Genomic DNA, 14,379 nt, shown 5'->3' with positions numbered 1-14,379 from the left:
GTTTACAGCTCAAAATGGCAATTTTGGGATTAGCACAGGTTCGGAGCCGCAGGGCAGGAGCCTGCAAGCTGCAAGGACTGGTTGCTTCATGTGCAGTGCAGCTGTCCCTGCCACGGGAGCTGGCGACCGGTTGGAAATGATGAGCCTGGTCCCTCTTCACCCAACCTGGGCTTGTGGGACGATGCATTCAGTTAAGAGCCAATGCTACTGTCAGTGATGTCAAGGACAAAATTCCAAAGGAATTCAAATGATGCAAGCTCAAGTTTTCAACTTAGTAAAAATGACTGCCCAAAAGTCTCAAAAAACCACTGTTATGGCTGGCATGGTAAAGGGGCAGCCCATGGAGCTTAATCTTCCAAAGAAACTGCCTGAGAAATTAGTTGGTGATAGCTCTAAGGCAGCAGCAATATGAAGTGAGAGTCTGCGTCCTTACTGGGGGCTGCTTCCCCCAGCAAATTCGTATTTAGGGACCGCCTGGTACATTGCGCCAGAGGAGCAAAGCAGATAGCCCAGCCGACAGTCAGTCCCAGCAAAGTACGTAAGATGTAATTCAGCCTACACTATAAATCATTTCCTTCGTGCATTCATTAACTGTCTGCAGCCTCAAGGAGCTGCTTTTCAGCTCTCTATTAAAGAAATTACCTGTTAGTGACACAAGCCAGAAAAAGGCACATCTAAGCACAGTGGCCACACAAAGGGTAAGCGAAGCGCAGATAAGCCCGATAGTTGTGTAAGCAGTGACATATATGAAGCCTCATTTCCTAGGGAATTGCATCTCATGACTGTCAGATTTTTTAACTGAATTATACCAAAGCTTCAGGCTTGTCTTATATGGAGCATCAGGCAACCCACAGAGGAGGGAAATACGCACGCCTACCACGAAAGGCTTCAAGTGAGATTTGATCCTTATTGGACACCCCAGAATCCTACAGGAATAGACTTTTTGATTGAAAGGGGGATTTTCCAGTTCCTAGGCACTCTGAAATTGTTCCACGACACCACAAGCTTTCTGTCCGGTGACACTGCAATACTAATGGCTGAGATGTACGCTGTATACTTTTACTCTTTGCACATAAATGCGCTCTCCCCTGCCCAGCCAAGCTCACGTGAACGTTACCTAAGAGTTAATATCTTAAAATTTGCCCCTCGGTTGAAATTGACCCCAAATTTACGGGGCGTGGAACTGATAAAGCAACAGCGAGCGAACAGCGGCAAAATTACTCCCTTGCACGCCCATGCAAAAGCGCATGGCGTGCAACTTCGCACGCCCTGCAGAAACCAGGGTGCAAGAGGGTTGTGCCCCAGCACAGGGCACCCCCTGGCCCCCCACTCCGCTCCCCAAGGGGAGCCGAGCACTCTGCTCCCCCAGTCCCGGGGTGGCTGAGGGCCGTACCACGCCCGGCCCGTACCGCGCCACGCACCGCGCCCGCCCTGCGCCACGCGTGGCTGTCCGCGCACGAGCCCCGCGCGGCGCTGCCCACGTGCGACGGGCTATATAGGCAGCGCCGCCCGCCTCGCTCGCTTCTCCCTCCAGCCCTTCCAGCGCGCTCAGGCGCTTCCACGCCCGCCCGCCGAGGCGGCACCGCCGGGACCGGGACCCCCCGCATCCCCCCGAGCCCAACCCAACCCCGACCCCAACCCGTCCCCAGCCCGGCCGGGCCCCTCCCCGGGCGGTCCCCGAGCTGTGCAGCCCGGCCCGGGCCCGCTGCCCCCCCGCCGCCCGCCCCTGGGCGCCGCCCGACGGGACGCCCCGCCGCCCGCTGCTGCTGCTGCTGCACGGGGGCCGCCCGGCGCCGCTCGCTGCGACCGGCCCCTTTCGTTCTTCAGAGCCTTCGTGCCGATAAATAACTGATTAAAAAGGAAAAGAACAAAAGGAAGGGGGAAGCAGCACGAGCATCCTGCCGTTGTACCTCCGCAGCCGGGACTCCTGCAGACGCAAGGAGGGCGCTGAACTCTTGCGAGCCCGGAGGATGCGCCGCCGGCACTTTTCCTATAAAAATCCGGCCCGGGGGCCCTGAAGCGCTCGGAGGAGGGCGGGCGCCGCGGGGCTGCCCGCAGCCCACCCCGCCGGGACCAGACACGCCGCCGCGGGGCTCGGCCGCCAAACTTTCTCCCCGCCGCCCAGGAGGCAGCGCAGGGGCCGCATGGCCGCCGCCGCCCGGCCGCCGGCCGCCGCCAGCAGCAGCAGCAGCAGCAGCAGCAGCAGCGCGGGCCGGGGACTGCCGTGAGCCCTGCGGCGCGGCGCCATGTGGGCGGCCGGGGCGGGCGGCAGGCTGCCCTGCCCGCGGGACGCCGCGCTGCGGCGGGCGGCCTTCGCCGGCAACCTGGCGGCGCTGCCGGCCCACCTGGTGCCGAGCGGCAGGAGCGTCCGCGTCTTCATCAGCGCCAACCCCGAAGGTAACCCGGCCGCCCGGCTCGGCACGGCCCGGCTCGGCCCCGCCGCGGCTCCCCCTGCCGCCCGCAGGCCCCTCGGCCCCCGTGCCCCGGCCCCGGGGGGGGGGGGTTCCTCACGTCCCGTCCCCACAGCAGCCGGGAGGATGAAGGCTCCCGGCCTGGGCCCGCAGGGGTGGTGGTGGTGGTAGCGGTGGTAGTGGTACTGGTTGTGGTGGTGGTGGTGGTGATGGTCATGGTGCTGGTTGTGGTGGTGCTACTGGTTGTGGTGATGGTGGTGGTGGGGAGGCTCTTTTGGACAGAGCAGTTCTAGTGCCATAAATTCAGGGTCACATATTACAACTACTTAGCCCTCCTGCTGCTGAAAGCCCTTTTTGAGGTTAGCCGTGGTACCGGCTGTTTGCATGCGGCCCGGAGGTGCTGTCCCGCTCGTAAGGATGAAGTTGCCGGAGCGTATTGCCACCCGGCGTGAGGAAACCATAAATCAGGCAGTGGCACCTCTGACATTTCTTGCCTCTAAAGATAAGCCGGCTGTATTCACAATTCTCTCTCACACCACCACCCACCACCGTCCCCCCCAGCGCTTCTAATTCAACAGTACTGTCACCCTTTGTGCAAACACCGCAGATCTGAAAATCATGCCTGCAATGACAAAAACGTTTGATTTCTGAAGTGAAAATTGCCTTGGCACGAATACTTAAATGAGCAAAAAAAGTGGGCATCGCACTGGCTTGAGTTAATCCCGCACCTCCAGCTCTCCCGAGTTGCTCTCAGCTCTTGTATCCGAGATCCCTGCGTGCTTTAAGAGCCCTTCCTTTAAGGAGGGCATTAAAATGCTTGCAGCTCATTGTTGCAAGCTAAGCAAAGATATAACTGGTGATAATCAGGGGAAAAAATGTTTAATTGGCTCCGAAAGAAAACTGGTGTGAATTTTTAGAAGGGATGTTACTCATTGGAGATGGGATTTCTGCCAGCATTCCCTCCACGGTGCCGATGCCTCCGTATTTGACGTGAATGGCATTTATTGTCAGGTTAGCTTGGTATGTTGGCTGCATACTTGCTAAGCTAAAAAACCACTAAACTCGTTCTGAAAGTGGCGTTTTGAAGCCATCTATATCCGTTTGCAGGATTTTACCCTGATGGTGTCATTTCCAAATTTTAACCTGAAAAAACCCTAAGAGGCAGGAAATAACTCAGTCGCCTGAGAATTATTTGCACTGGCTTCTTTGTAGGCTCACATGGTCACAGCGATCAACACCCCTCATTTCCAAAATTTTATTTGCAGCATTCCTCCTGCTTTTAGAAATGATAGTGTGGGATAGAAATTTCAGAGTGGGTATGGATTTTAATTACCAAAGTGAGACACATGGGTGAGGAATTAGGGGCTGCAAGGCATGAGGAGCAGCCATGACTATTTATTATCAATGATAGCACTGACGCAGGAGTATTACTAACTGCATGTGACCTTATGAAAAGACTGTATTGATAAACAAGCAAAAGTCATCTACGGTGGGAATTAGGTATCATCTAGTAAACTACTTGGAAGCAGAAGTGCTCTTTGCAAAAAATCCTGAAGAGTTCAAAATGCAAGAGTGTTGGAGGAAAGAAAAAGGTTAAATTCTTCCTACTCAGTAAACCATCTAGCATGCTCGGGCTACAGCAAATGCCTCCGAAGCCTTCCTTGTTAATTTTCAGCCCACCAGTGCCTTGGTGCCCCTTCCTCGTGGCGCTGAGGGTGGCAGGACAGAAGGAGGGGGCTGCCAACCCCCCACCCCCATTGGCAGCTGTGCGCGGCGGTGCCGGAGGAGCTCGGGGACTAACACTGCTGCCGCTCGCAGGAAGACTTCCAACTTTGCACAGACTTAAAATAACACTTCTCTTGAATTGCATCCGTTTAATAAGTGGATATTGGAGAACTCTGATGAATCAGGGCTTGGTCCGTTCTTTAAGGGCATACCTTAGTGTGACTTAAAAATATTTTTATAATGCAACTAGGAAAGTGGTTATTTGTAAAATAGAACAGAAATCCCTAAAAAATAGATCAGAAATCCTTAAAAACAAGAAGCAACAGTGAACATGACTAACAGGAACAGAATTACTTCATTTTACAGCCTCTTGTCTTCTAGACCAAATTTTGTAGATAAGTCAAACTGTTTTTCTCTAGCAATTAGCAGTATTTTCTTGCTCAAATTGTTGGCATTAATTAATCATTCTCCATATCACTGAAGATGATTGGATCCTTAGAAACATTAAGGCTCCTTTATTATTTGAATATAAATAGGTTTGTTTTCTTGTTTCAGTAGATACAAGCAATCAGGCATATTTTAAATACATCTTTGGACTAATAGACATTGAAGATTTTGCTTTAAATATCTATCACTTGTCGTAAGATATTTTGGTTGCTTCAAGCTGAGAGGGGAAGTTACATTTGTCTGATTGTAATAAGTGCTTTTACTGTTTCCTGTCGGAATCTGTGGACTGTCACGGCAATCAGTTAATGTCAGTTTATTTACTGCTCAGTAGTGCCTATGCAATGCCTTCCACTGGTGTACAGCTCATGTTTAATCTGACAGGTGCAAACTTCCAGACAACCCCCCCTCATGCTGAGCGGTGACAGCAGTGCTATATGGATTCGGACCGTGCCGGTGACTCTTGTCACTGCTTGAAGCAGAAAATCAAGTTACAAAGTTTGCTGTTTTGAGAAATTATATGAGGGTAGAAGGTAATGCAAATCCTGGTTGAAACTGACGCCTTCAGCAGAGTTAGGGATTTCCCTTTTGGAAATGAAGTCCTGTGAATTGGGACATACAGTCAAATTCAGATCGTTTTAACTCCTCGTGGCTCTTCTGGCAGCAGGGAAGTTAGCCCTTTGCTAGTTCTAGTTAGGGTCTAGTTATTGCTTCAATTAGTTAAGACATCAGTCATTTTTTACTTCAAGCTCTTTATGTTTTAGTTGGGAAGGAGCCTTTCATGTCTGGGAAGACACAAATATAGCAGAGAGAAATGAATGCATTAAAGAGGGGTGTGTGTAAAACCAAATCCTACACACAGGTGGTTTCACGGAAGACAGATTGATAATGCCTTCACGTAGCATCTGAATATGTCCTGACATAGGTGGTGTCAGCCACCCTTACCTGAAAGGGTAGGTAGGGCTTAACTTGCACCCAGCACTTCAGGTGGGAAGGCTGCTGACTTTTCCATCCATTCTTCCAGCTGATTACAGCGCTCTTCTCCATGCAGCGCCTCTGAATACTTCGTAAGTTCCAGCACAGAATTTCTTTTTTTCTGCGTCTTGACAATTAACGTCTGGGTCTTGACAAGGCTGCTTTTTCAAAACATTTCGCCTGTAGCAACAGAAGCAATTGTGTTGAGATCGTGAACAAACTTTGTTTTAAAAGCCCTTCTAATACAGAAAGTCTATGCTCATGGGTTCTGTTCCTCCCATGGCCATTTAAAGTTTCAAATATTAAAACTATTTATAACGTTGGAGGGGTAATAATAGATTGCGATCGATTTTTAATGACTCCATTGTACAAACAGTATAAAACTAACCTGTACATTTTGAACTTCACCAGTTTCCCCTTAGACTGTCTGAGATTTCCTTGTGTTACACTATTGAATGAGTTTGAGTTTCTTGAGTTATTACAAGTTGTCCAACTTGGCTTATTTTCCAGTGACGTGCTTAATCCAGGACATTGTATTAATATGAAAAACACTTAGTTGGAATAAAGCACAAATGTTCAGTGCCCAATTTATGTATTTTCTTGTGATACATAAGGCAAAATTCTCACCTGCAGTTAGTTTTGTTGACTAGACGAGAATCATTCCTATAACTGATGACTGCAGAAATGAGTCTTAGTAATGTTTTTGTTTGGACCTATTGTTATAGGCCGCTTTGCAGGAATTACATGTATTTTTACACGTTGATGTAAACAGGAAAGGAAAACTAAAATGTTGTGTGCATTTGTGGTTCACTGTTAATGAACATAAGGGTGGATAACTCATAACAGACGAAGAATTGTGATTGCTTTAGTTGCTATGTAATTGCCATATGTGATAAGCGAAAGGTATAACTTTTGATTCTTAGCATATTCCAGGCATATTTTTACCTGAAATCTTGTGCTTCTCTTAAGAAAAATATAACTAAGGCAATGGTAATGTTAATACTCCAAAGCCAGAATAATACCATTAATGATGGTCCATTTTGTCCAGCCCCAAAATCCCATATGGTGTCCCTGCTTGGATATGTTGCATGAAGATCTTTTTATAAAGACAATTTTATATAATCTGGGTGGAATTTATTCCTTAGCTAAATTAAAACACAGATGTTCAAGGGTATGAAATTGCAAGGGAGGTGTTGCGGAGATGTGGAGACAAATAACTCCAGGACTTTTTTTGCGCTAAGTGTTAGTTCTGGTTACCTAACTTTGTACCTATTTATGGTTTTACGTGACACACATCACTGTAGTGTTTGAGAGCTACAAACCCAGCTACACTTGGAAAAAAAATCAACACTTTTAAAGGCAAACTTGAGTAGATATCTCAGTGTTCAGGAGAGCAACATGATTCAAGTATCTGGTTTTGGTACAAGCCCTGATTGAAGTATGCCTTACTTAAGGAGACCCAGTGGTCAGACACCTACAGTTCAGTAAGCTTGGAAAAAAGCTGGCCATTTTCAGTATTTCTACTTCTATGCGAACTTTTCTCTCTTACCTCTCATGCCACAGAACCACCTTTGGTGTCAGCATAGTTGAGCAGAAAGCAAGGTCTGACTTTCCTTTTGGTTGTAGGACCAAATCTCACGTTGGCTGTAACGCCTTTTGCAAGGCAGGGCAGGTACATCCAAACCAGACTCAGTACTAGGCAATCTTTTGCTGAGCAAAACTGCCAGAAAACCAGTCATTTTCCTGCTAAGCAACATCTGATATTGTGAGCTCCAAAAGTTTACATTAGGTATTTACCCCACCTAGGTAAAAAACAAACAAACAAACAAACCAAAAATAAACAGGACTTAACATTTTTAACTGCATGACAGTTATTTAAATACATTAAAAAGCACTTAACATTTCTTTTTCTATGGAATCATATAAAGTGTATAAAATGGTATGAATGTATGTACAAAAACACAAACCTCAGTGCTGTGGGCAGTTCTCAAACTTGCTGCTAGCACAGGAGAACTGGGTATTTACGTTCAAAAGGCAACACTCACCATTGTAATACTAGCAATACTGAAGAACAGACTGGGTTGTGTAAATGCTATTGTAGCAGTAAGAGCCTTACAGAGGAGTTTAGATTTTATCCAGAAGTACACTTGTAAACCTTCAGGTTTGTATGCATTTACAACTTAGGTTCTATAACCATTTTTTGTGCCATTGAAAAAATCATATTAAAACAGAGCAGAACCTACCGTTTCTTTTCTTACTTTGTAACTTTACTAATAGTGTTTTATTTCTTCAGATATCTTTGCATGATTAGTCCTATGTATTTTATGCTCGCATCCTTTTATTAAACAAGGGTACAGCGCAGTCAAGACGTGTGTAGGGCACTGGAGCCTGCCCTGCTCTTGAGCAGAGTGGTCACCCTTGCCATGAGAGGTGACGAGGAGCTTGAGGCCCCTGTATTCTTCACGTAGTATGTAAGTAGAGTGAGGGAATATGAAACACAGGCGCAATTTCCACATTACTAATACCGCAAATACTACGTTAGGTGATGGACAACAGCAGTACGGAGTGGAGCCGTTGCTGTGAGCCTCTCCCCCAGCAAGGTGCAACACATGGCAGAAGAGGCAGCGATGCGCAGGCAGCATCACGTTGCCTTTCCTGGTCCGCACCAAGCAGCTCCTCTGCTGCCCGGCCAGGGGCAGCGGGGTGGCCTTCAGCTGAGCAGCAGCCTGCTGTGCAGCAGGCCAGCTAGGATTCCTACGGCTTGCTTTTAAGGAGACCACACGTCTTCTGTGGCGGGATTCGTGTCCCACCAAGACAAGAACAGTGTATTGCAACATGTACGGCGTTTGGTGTCCTCTCTCCGAAGCTATGCACTGAAATAACTCCGGTTAGTAAACCTACATATATGTCTGCGTGGGCATATGCGTGTTCACAAAGTGTGAACGCACAAGACAAAATCCTACATTAGCCTTTAAAATACTTATTACAGAAGGAAAACTTCAGATCCAGAAGTTACTGAGCTTCTAACTCAAGCTATGACAGTAGGTTTTTTCATGTGAAACAATAGAAATTTCTTTGAATTTTTCATCTGGGTGTTTTGTGATAGGATATCCTTTCAGGCTGCAGTCATAATACACTGCCAATATTTAGCCACCAATAATTTAAGGTTTTTATATACTGAATGTGGTAGATATAATGTAGTTGTAGACAGTCATATGTAAGGAATACAGAAAATTCTGGCAGTTTTTAATGCAGGCAGTGGGGTTCAAGACAGCTGCTTTATCCCCTTACTGGAATTTTAATTAAAGAAGGATAATAACAGATAGAATTAGAAAACCCAATTTAATCATGGTTGTACCAGTGCAACTCTAAAATAACTCCACTGGCCTGATGCTAATCTTATTAATTTAGGTCTTGTATCAGAGAGAGGCTCTTACTTCCAAAATCTTTAGCCAAAAGAGGAGTAGGGCTAAATCAGTGGCAGCGGAAAGTGGGGAGTGCAGCAGGGTACTGTGGAGGGAGCCCCGAGTCCTTGCAGGCTGCGGTGTGCATGCCACTGCATCAAGCAATGAGATGTGCTGCACACCCCTCTTGTAACACCCCGACACCACCACGATCACCTGTCCCTCATCCAGCTGCTCTTAAACTACCTCTGTGAGCACCCCCTGAGACCCGTTCTCAGAGACGAGATGCTGCACTGCACAGACGTTGTTACTGGTCAGCTGCAGTCATTCCTGTGCAGAATCCGGATCTCGAGAAGAGTCTTTTTTACAGACTAGATTTATCAAGGAGGAAAGACTAGGAAATGGTAGGACTTCACACAGCACTTAATCCAGAGCCATGCTGTTGCATATCAGCCATTGGGACTGATCACATAGCTGAAGAGATGAGATTTCAAATTGTCAAAGACTGGAAAATGGGATTGTACAACCTGCTCATAGTGTTTGCTTGCTTGGGTGGCATAGCTGCAGTCTTCAGTATAGTAACACACACCTGTAGTATGGTTAAATAGTCAAAAATGTTTATTAATAGAGTCCATCTCACTCTTAATAGCAATTAGGTTCATCAAACAAGGCTCATCTCTGCATTGTAAATTTCCAGCTCCGTCCGCCAGCCCTCTGTTACTCTTCCTGAAGCAGGTATTGAGACACATCCTCAGTGCAGTGCATGTATGATGCGTAGCAACGTTATTTATTAGATGAATATTTAGAGTCTATAATGAGTAACATTTTTACAGGACATTAAGATGAAATGAGAATTAATGACTGAGAGCCCTGTCTGGACAGCCTTCATTTCAAGCAACTCCCCAGCTGTAGCGTTGCCTCCGGGCCAGGCGGTGCTGATGCCTAGACCCTTCGATGTGCTCATGTTATTTATTACAGAGCAGTTGCATTTCTTAGAAGCCACAGCACGCACTTTATAAAAGGACCAAATAGGCATTCGGAAGCATAAAGAAGCACAAATTTAAAAATCAATGGCAAACTCAATGTTTTGTGCAAACCCTCTAAACCCCTTCTTTAGGATAGTGGTCCCACTATATATTATCTGCTAGTTAGTATTGTTTATTTGTGTTCTACAAGGCTGATGCCTGACCGTGCAACATAGGCACTTTAGGGTGAATGTAACAGAAGTCCTGACACTGCCTCAGTTTGCACATGTATTCACAAGTGATCTCACTGACTGGATTTTATTAGATTGATGGCTCTCCATCTTAAAAGAAATCTCAAATAACCACGTGGGTTTAATACTCATAGATGAGAGAATTTATCCATGGTCATAGTTATGCACATCAGCTATTCTAAGATAAACAAGAAGCAAATGCAGTAAGGTCAGACATAGTGAGCCCAATGGAGCCTGCTATTCTTCCTGTAAGTTTCAGATGCACAACAGAAGAAAATGAGATCACAGGGACAAAATGACAAAGATCTTTGTGTTTAATAATCCGTGAGATCCTTTGCTTCTGTGAGTTTGTCTAATTGCTTCACTAATTAGTCAATAGTCTTGGTGTTAGCAATAACCTTTGAAATGTTGGAAGTTTTGAAACAGTCTGTTGCTCACTGAAATGCCTTACTACTCACTTCAGTGCGAATTTTGTACGAGCATGGCAGTGCATATTCAGCCAAAGAAGAGATCTCAAAATACAGAAGTGGAAATATCTGTGGAGTAGGCGTACCTAAAAACAAATCTCCCTAAGAGAGTAATTCTTTCCACAAGCATCATTGTAAATGATCCATTTTTGTCTATCTTTACATGGGGAGCGAGGTTAATTGTGAAGACCTCGTTATCGGAATGTTCTTATTTCCATATATGAAAATGGAGCCATACTAAGAAATAAATAAGGAAATGACAGTGTTCAATAATGTCAGGAGTCTAAGGTACAGAGTCTAATCTAAAGGAGTCCTGTGTGTCCTAAGAGTCAAATCTAGGGGTTATTTTGTTACTAACAGTTTTCCTCACCTTCCTGTGCCAGCAGGAGACATCTGGAGGATCTTGCCTTACCGTGATCATCAAACATAACATAAATCATGTGTGACTGCTTTATAAATGCTTTCCTTAAAATGAAGGATTCGTCTTTTTATTTTTTCATACCTGCTGTGGTTTAATAAAGGCCACGTGAATTCTAGAAATCAGAGGGAAAATATTTTCTTTCTTGATAAATAATCCTGGTGGCTAGCATCATAGAGAATAGTCTATATTGTTCTGGCAAGACTAAGTTATTTTTTCTGAAGAAAACAGCTGTTTTTCTTCTTCATTTTCCACCCCATCATATTTGCAATAGCTCAGACACTGAGACCAGTGAACAGTAAGCAGTGGCTTTCTTTTTGGTTCTCAGATTCCTTTTTAGTTACTGGTAAATGTTAGGAGAATGATGAAATCCCATTATTGTTTGGTAATGGTCTTGATTTATTTATATATTCACTGGATTACATTTAAAAGTGATGAAGATTTATGCAATGTTGTTGAAGCATTTCTATTTATGTAATCCTGTATTTGGCATATCAAGGCAGTAGCAAAGTCTGTATGATGATTTACTTTGAAATACAAGTTATTTACAACATGGGATTATAAAGAATTAAGCATTCTTTGCTGAGCAAAATGAATGCAGTTGAGTTAAATGACATGCCATTTTAACCAGAAATATGACCACAGCACCGTATCAGAGGTCAAAGGAACTCTGTTATGAGGACAGAGGACCCCAGGCAGAGGACAGAGGACCCCAGGCAGTTCTTTTGTTATGCAGCTATTTATTGTTTTGCAAATCGTAGAAGAGGAGGCTGTAAGGGACCTCTCGTGGCCTTTGGATTTCTCCTCCAGCCTGCGGCAGGCTCAAATATACCTGTGCTATTCCTCACAGAAGATGGTCTAACTTTTAATGACAGCTCCACCGTCTCCACACCAGTTAAGGAAACACACGGGAAAATGGACTATGCAGTGTACAGCTGCACTGTTTCTTCCATAGCACTACTGGTAGTGCTTATAGTGACATATACAGGCAGAAAATAAGCTCATTAGTCAATAAAAACTACCAAAGATAAAAAATTCCCTGAAAATTTCCTTGCTTGCAATGAATTTCATTAGCTTTCACTAGTGAATGTCATTATTCATAAATTTTTCAAATCCAGTTCCTGTCTGTTCATTATTTTGCCGTGTCAGGAAGCTGGTCTATGCATCCGAGCAAAATACAGATAATAATATAAAGCAATAATCTGCCATAAAGGTTATTTTACCACAGATGTATGTCCTGCAGTAGACTGCATGTTTCAGGTGAAGCTTTCCCTCAATTGAGGCATTTTTGAAGTGTCTAATAGCTCCTGTTACTGCTTTTCCTTTGATGGGTTCATTTACGAATGGGAGTAGGAGACTCATTTACAGGATTTCTCATATTTAGCTGATTATCTGTTCTTATCTAGGATCCTCATATCTGGGATTCATGTCATTTTGTCAGGTCTGTTTAATGTCAGTCAATGAGTTAAAAACATTTTTTCAGAAGACAATGGAAGATGGGTGTGTAAGAGAGATCATCATATATTCTTCCTTCCTTTAGAAAACAGGGGTAAAATGATCTCCTTACATACTACCTGTTTTAATTATGGATTTTCTGTTTTATGCTTTCTATAATCAACTGCGCATAATACTATGTAATTCCATTGAGCACTTCCGTCGCTGGTGTATTATTCTAGCATTAATACCACAGTCAGTTCCTCATAGTCATTATGCAAATTCAGAATCATTTCAAATAAAAGATACAAGATCCCAAGTTGTGGGCTCGATTGTGGTTAACCATATGTGGGTGCAGAAGGAAAATATGACTTGCACATTGTCTTTTTATCTGTTCTGTGGCCAAGGTACAAACACCTTCATAGGTTGTGTTGAAGACTGTTAGTGTCTGGCAGTGCTAGAAATGGAAATGAAGTCGAGTCCATCCTTTCAACCATCTTCCACACTGTTATTGAGAGTATAGCATCATAAAAGATCTTCATCCTCCTTTAAAGGTCATTATGGCTCATGGGGGTAGCATCCATCAAAATTCCCTGGTCAGAATATTCCGTGTGAATAGGTCGGTGTGCATCTCAGCGCTAACTGCTGCGTTTCTTTCAGAACTCCTTCTGTTTGTAATGGTTTTCCTGTCTCAAAGGACTTTTGGATTACAATGCCTTCGCTTGTCTTTCTTATGCTTCTGCACAGATTGTTAGTTAATGGGATTGTTTTCCGTATGGGAAACATAACATTTATGCTCACATCATTGTGACACAAGGGGGCTTAGTAGAAAACTTGAATTTGCGTTACATGGTGCACTGAAGGTGCTGCATGACATTCCTGCTGCAGCGCAGTTACGATGTCGTGGGGGGGCACAAAATCCCTGTAGCAGCAGAGGGACTGAACGCGCCAACCTGTGTGCACTGAGGCATGACCGTCCGTGTGCCTTCTTTACGTCCCCTTGACTTCCTGCAAACAAACCATTGTGAAAAATACACTCTGAGTACTTTCAAGTCCCCCTCTGTAAGAATAATAGTTAATATTCATATCATTATTTTCAAAATAAAAGCAAAAAGCTGGGAAAGACAGCTAAAGTCATTCCAAAGCACTAGTTTGGAAGGCAGCCTGGAGTTTGGTCACCGAGTAATTAACTTGGTATGCCACCTCTGGATGTTCTTCAATTGTGAAATTCTATATCGCACTTGTGAAAGGTAAAAACCTCTGGGAGGTGTTTGCGAGAAGCTGGACTTAGTTGTTTTGATTACATTTTCGCAAAAGGAGCAAGTGATCGGTACGTGTGTTGTCCTTTTTCAATTGCTAACTCAAGATTATTAACATACAAATTTGCTGTTATCTTAATAAGTCATCAACTAACTGTGGGTAGCAAGAAAAATTAATAAAATCAGGGAGGAAACAAAATCGAGTCACAAAGATAATGGAATCATAAAAACAGCTGCATTAGAAAAATTAAAAACAGCCCTTCCGGTTAGATTACATAACCTTCGCAAAAGATCAGGCTTAGATGAATCATGAGGATCGGGAAGGGGGAACAGGGGCAGAAGAAGTCAGTCCATCCTGCTGCGTCTGTCAGGCGCTGGGTGCCTTTGGGGGCTTGCACCCCGTGTCGGAGGGAGGCAGCTGTGCGGGGTCCTGGGTCTTGGTGGCCTCTGCTGCAGGCCCTGCCCGGAGTTCTCCCCTCGGCCTCAAAGCTGGGCGCTGTCATACAGCACTGGCACGGGGGTGCCTGTGGCACGGCAGAACCTGTCTGTGTGCAAGGGCAGGAGAAATCGATGGAGATGCTCTCCTCTAGACAAGGCGTGGTTGAATTTTGGCACCCACCCACCCC

The 14,379-nt window shown here is 45.0% G+C and overlaps 2 protein-coding genes across 3 annotated transcripts in view; one reads left to right on the top strand and one right to left on the bottom strand.

The window, feature by feature from the left end:
- The window catches only part of LOC308193751 (uncharacterized protein), a 182,737-nt gene extending 168,358 nt beyond the window's left edge, over window positions 1-14,379 (bottom strand). The window contains exon 1 of one of the 2 annotated variants that reach the window (XR_013949895.1): window positions 2,346-14,379. The gene's annotated coding sequence lies outside the window, so the exon portion shown is untranslated. Of the gene's footprint in view, window positions 1-1,910; window positions 1,961-2,345 lie in introns of those variants that run through there. The other variant, XM_080588773.1, reaches the window with a different exon arrangement.
- NWD2 (NACHT and WD repeat domain containing 2) overlaps window positions 1,722-14,379 on the top strand; it is a 59,934-nt gene continuing 47,276 nt past the window's right edge. Inside the window, exon 1 of the mRNA XM_080588749.1 lies at window positions 1,722-2,397. Within this exon, the coding sequence (XP_080444875.1) occupies window positions 2,247-2,397 (151 nt within the window). The 5' untranslated portion in view covers window positions 1,722-2,246. The remainder of the gene's footprint in view (window positions 2,398-14,379) is intronic.

This window comes from Anser brachyrhynchus (assembly GCF_964034855.1).
Source record: "Anser brachyrhynchus genome assembly, chromosome: 4".
NCBI classification, from domain to species: Eukaryota; Metazoa; Chordata; class Aves; order Anseriformes; family Anatidae; genus Anser; species Anser brachyrhynchus.
The sequence above is the reverse complement of the archived record's forward strand: the minus strand, read 5'-3'. Positions and strand labels throughout refer to the sequence as shown.